General features: G+C 17.5%; 2 protein-coding genes across 2 annotated transcripts; one reads left to right on the top strand and one right to left on the bottom strand.

Annotated features, from left to right (window-relative positions):
- Positions 1 to 752: 752 nt before the first annotated feature.
- PRSY57_0823800 (hypothetical protein) lies at positions 753 to 2,054 on the bottom strand (the record flags this gene model as incomplete). Its single annotated transcript, XM_012907177.2, has 2 exons — positions 753 to 1,523; positions 1,704 to 2,054. 2 exons carry the CDS (start codon positions 2,052 to 2,054, stop codon positions 753 to 755), a joined length of 1,122 nt encoding a protein of 373 aa, XP_012762631.2.
- A 2,157-nt stretch (positions 2,055 to 4,211) lies between these two features.
- PRSY57_0823700 (nucleoside transporter 2) lies at positions 4,212 to 5,931 on the top strand (the record flags this gene model as incomplete). Its single annotated transcript, XM_012907176.2, has 1 exon — positions 4,212 to 5,931. A coding segment is annotated over one exon (1,720 nt), but the record flags the coding sequence as incomplete, so codon positions are not given.

Below are 5,931 nucleotides of genomic sequence, written 5' to 3'. Positions count from 1 at the left end.
ATATGATCATCAAAAATTTATAATATCAAATTAAAAAAAAAAAAAAAAAAAAAAAATACATATAATATTTATATTTCCAAAGTTATATATTTATGTATACTTATATATGTATTTTACAATATATATAATATATATTATATTTATACGTGGTATATAATAATAAATGGATAAAAGAAAAGCAGGGGTATTATTCATACTATTATATTTTATATTAAATATTTAAAATGAGCCGGAAAAAAATATTGAAGTTATAATATAAAATGTAATCATAAAAGTATCATATATTTATTATTATTTCTTTCTTTTTTTTTTTAAATAAATTCTTCAAAGTATTATTTTATTAATTTTTTTCTTTTTCATTTATTTATTTTTTTTTTATAAATAAGAATTTCATTCTTTACGAATATTTTATTATAAACATAACAAATAAATTAAGTTTAAAAAAAAAGGAAAAAGAAAAAAATATTATATATATATATATATATATATAATATAATATAATATAATATACATATATTACATAAATTTTTTTAAAATATAAAAAATAAAATATTGAAAATATAACAAATAATGAATGAACAAATAATTAAATAACAAATAATAAATTAACACAAATAATAAAATAACAAATAAAAAATTAACAAAAAATTAAAAAATAGACAAAAAAAAAAAAAAAATGAAATTATAACTTTATATTAACATAATTATCCTTTTCGTATTTAAAAAAAAAAAAAAAAAATTATATTGTAATTTTATTTCAAATTATAATATTTTTTTAATAGTTGAATATCAAAATCTTCTGCATCGTCAAAGGATTCATAATATTCATCTTTTTCGTCTGTTTCATACATATCTTCATTTTCCATATTCATCATTATATTATTATCATTATTTGTATTCGTTATTTTAGTCATATAATCATTGTTATTTAAATTGTAGTCGTCTCGATAATTTATTTCTTGTTCAATTGTCTTATTTTTTCCTTCATTAAGTATAGAAAACATAAAACTGTTCACATTTTCAGAAGTATCATTTTCTATGTTTCCTTTTAAATAATTTATATTATCATTATATATATGATTATTATTAAGGCATGTTAGTTCATTATCATTAGAAGGAAAGAAATTTCTGTCCTTCTGATTTTCAATTTTGATATAATTTTCTTTCTTGTCAATTAATATATGATCATATGGGTCTTCACCATCCAAATATAATGTATCCATCATACTTAATAATGTTTCTTCGTATTCCTTTTTAACAAGTTTTTTTACATCTTCTTTTGTTAGTTTTAATACTTGATTAGGTTCTAATAAATTTAATTTATCTTTCAATTTTCTTCTCCTTTCTCTATTTAGTTTGATTGATGTTTCCCATATAAAACGGCATACATTTATCCATAAACTTTTAGAAGGTTCACAAAATATTAATTCAAGTTCTAAAAAACAATTTATCATTCGTTCGTTTATTTTTATTATAATCGGGTGCATAAAGGCCCTTTTCATTTCTTCAATTACAAGATAGGCCTGTAGAAAAAAAAAAATAAAATAAAATCATAAATAATATGAACATTAATAGGATACCAAATATATAATAAAATAAATAAATATATATAAATAAATATATTATATGTGTGTATGCATTTATTCAAGTCACATATATATATATATATATTTTTACATATACACATAAATTTTAATATTTACATTTTCGTTTTTTTTCTTATGATTTAAAATATATGCGTGTGTCATTATAGAATATATGACCTCGTCATATTTATATCCTTCATTTAGATATTGATGAATAATATTTTCAAACAAAGTAAAGTTATGCTCAACCATAGCGTTCCATAATTTAAAATAATATATTCTTTTTATTTCATTTTCACAATTTCCTTTCTTTAATTTATTATTTAAGAATATTTCCTTTTTATTTACGTATTGATTAAATACATAATCTTTCTTTAACAAATCCTTACTACCATCTATTTCTGGTGCAGTATATACATGTTTTGTGAAATATATGGATGGATATATTTTCAAATATCTTTTAATCATTTCAATTAAACAAAAAATATATATATATATATATTAATCAAGAGGCAAAAATATATATGGTTAAATTAATTATTCCATTTTTACCATAATATGTAAATAAAAAAAAAAAAAAAAAAAAAAAAAATTTACGCATACATATATAAATGTAAACATATATACCTATATATATTACAGATTAATAATAAATAAAAAAAATAGAGAAATGTACAACCATCGCAATATTCATACATGTAATAAACTAATAAAAATTATCTTATAAGATACATAAAAAAAAAATATAATTAAAGCTATATATAAACATGTCGCTATTTTTATATAATTTTACATTCCTCAACTTATAAAAAAGGAATAAATTATATACACATCAAAAAAAAAATAAATAAATAAATAAAAATAAAATATAAAAAAAAAAAAAGGTTATGATAAAATTTCATATAAAATAGTATACCTTATAAAAAAATAATAATATTTTATCCCTTTTATTTTAATATAGAAAGATAAAAATATTACATATATTATATATATATATATATATGTATATATTATAGTATAAAATAAACGTTTACACAATTAAATTATTATATATATATTATATATATATATAATATTTTATTATAAATCAGTTATATTTTTGAATATTTTAAATTTAAATATATATAAATAAATATATATATATATTTTTATGTAAATACCCTTTTCCTTTCATCATATATTATATTTAGTAATAATTAAAACTATGCCATACTATTATTACATATATTATAAAAAAAAGTATATTATGATCAATATAAACTATGTGTATATAGTTTAATTAATTTAGGTTCCATTGTATAAGGTTATATTATATATATAAAATATATATTTACATATTGATATATATATATATAATATATATTTAGAATTATACATATATTTATTTTCCCGAACTTCTATTTATTTATTTATTTATCTGATTATTATTATTTTCTTTTCATGAAAAATGTTATTTTTTAGAATTTTTTTTTCTCTAGTATAAGGCATATAATATATGAGGTGTTTAATAAATACTTCCTTATAAAATAATAATATATATAATATATATTTATTTATATAACCTTATATATGTAGGAATTTTATTATCAAGCATCCTATAACCTTTTTATATTACATACCATTTTTTAGTTTAAACACCAAAAAAAAAAAAAAAAAAAAAAAAAAAAAGCCTAATAATTAGTTCATTTAAGAACAAACTAATATACACTTATTAATTTGTTATAATCTTATATATAATATATTCCTTATATATTATTAAAATAATATATATATATTATTAAATAACCATTTCAAAATAAATATAATATATATATATATATATTTATTTATTATTGATTTTTTAAAAGACTTTATATACTTATAAAAAATCAAATAAACAATTACTTAATGTAATTCTTTTAAATTATAATATATGTTTTGATCTTGTAACCCTTTTTATTATAAAATATTTTTAAATTATAGGGCATAACTCCATAAATAAAATAATAATAAAAATAAATAAAAAAATAAATAAATAAATAAATAAATAAAACACTAAGAACAATAATAATAATAATAATAATAATAATAACCCATTAGGGTGTATACCAAAATGGAAATAATAATATAACCATGAACTTTATTTAAAGTGTCATATAACCGAAGATCTATATAATACCCACCCACATATATATATATATATATATATTTATATATATTTATATATATATATATATATATATATATGAACATATAAAAATTATATATAAGGAGAAAAATAGCTTTAAAATTAAGATCACTAATAATAATATATAAAGATATTTAATATAATATTATACCCAATAAGGGTTTAAAGCACATTTGTTTAAAATATTGCATAAAAATTAAAATAGAATAAGCATTATATATATGTATATATATTGATTTATATATATATATATATATATATATATATTGATATTTATAATAATATGTATATTTTAGCACATTATAAGAAGAAAGTAAATAATTTCATATGTGTAATACATAAGCATAAAAGTTCACAAAGAAATAAAAAATAAAAAATATACATATATATATATATATATATATATATATATATATGTATTTACCCTTTTTTATTTATATTGTCATTTTAAAAAAAGTATGAGCAATTCTAATAGCAACGAGCACTACAGAATCGACGGAATTACGGAAAATAAAATAATTAATGAAGATGATGAGAGTCTCTTGAACATGAAAAAAGAAGAAATAATTTTGAATGGAAAATTTGAAGAAGAGGCAAAGCTTGATTTAACCGAAAACAAAATTGATATTGAAGAGAAGAATAATAACATGAATGAGTTTACAAATATTTTTCCAAATATAACATTATGTTTAATGGGAATGTCATCTGTTTTAATGTATAATTGTGTATTAAATACAACTCCTCATATACATGCATTATTAAATAAGAATATAGTAGTATCTTCAACGTTTTTTCTATATTTTTCTATTTTAGTTATTGTATCATTGTTAAGTTCCTTATTTATAGAAGTAAAGACTAGAACATATGATTTGTGTTTTATATTATCATTCATATTACAAATGATATATCCATTTATTATAAAATATTTTTATGATAAAACCGTTTTTTTTTATGTACTAGTAGCGTTAATTGGTGCTACATGCTCTATGATGAAAACCATGATATTTTCCATATCTTCTATTGTTGTAAATGATTCAAAAGTTATTTGTTTATCATATGGTTTGACTGGGATATATTCTTTATTTATAACATCTACATTTTTTTATTTTGTTATTAAAATAAATAAAGATATACAAAAGTTGATGTTATCATTATTTATAACATCAGCTATCAATTGTATATTTATATTAGTGTCTTTTCTATGTTACACTGTATTAAAAAGAACAAGTAATTTTAAAGAAAAATTTAAAATTTATACGGAAGAGAGAAAAAATAATAAAAATTCACGTGAAGATTCTTATAAATATTATGAAAGTATAACTGAAAAAAAATCACAAAATATATCATATCCAGTAAATATTAATAGTATAATATATGAAACTAAAACAGAAAATACGGAATCAAAATATTCATTAACAAAAAATGATTCTAACTCAGTTGGTATAAAAAGTAGTAGTAATAATACTAATAATATGACTAGTAATGAAATAGGAGATCATAAAATATTACAAGAATCTTATTCAAAAAATAAAAAATTTAATGACATACTTCTTAATGAAAATAAAACATTATCGCTTACTCATAGTAAAAAAGAAGATAACAAAGATGACGAAAATAAAAATCATAAAAATCAATTCTTTCTATTTAATATAAATAAAAAAAATTTAATAAAACAAGCCAAAATTAAAGCATTCTTATATAAAAAATCGTTCATATTTTTATTTTGTACCTTTTATAATATTTTTCTCAAAATATTATTATTCCCAGTTGTTTGTCCAGAAATGTGGACTAATAATGTAGATGAAAGATATATATTAATTGGAATTGTACAATTTGCTGATTGTATAAGTCGTGTTTTTCCATCCTTTGCAGGAACATTTCCAGTATTTAAAATTTTCCTCTTGACACAAAAAAAAGTATTAATTTATTCATTATTAAGAACTATTTTATCTGTAATAGGATTGATAATACCATTAACACAAGATACATTTATTAATAATTTCCTTTTTAAATGTGCACTCATTTTTTTAAATATATATTTAAATGGTTGGTTTGTTATCATGTCTTTTATTAATGTTCCAGAAATTCTCAAACCTATTAATTCAATGAGTAATGTTGCAATAGTAAGTAGTTTTGGTTCAACATTCCTTCGAGTTGGCTTGTTAACAGGCTATGGAT

Source organism: Plasmodium reichenowi, chromosome 8 (assembly GCF_001601855.1).
Source record: "Plasmodium reichenowi strain SY57 chromosome 8, whole genome shotgun sequence".
NCBI lineage: Eukaryota > Apicomplexa > Aconoidasida > Haemosporida > Plasmodiidae > Plasmodium > Plasmodium reichenowi.
Note: the sequence above shows the minus strand (reverse complement) of the source record. Positions and strands in the feature narration are given on the sequence as shown.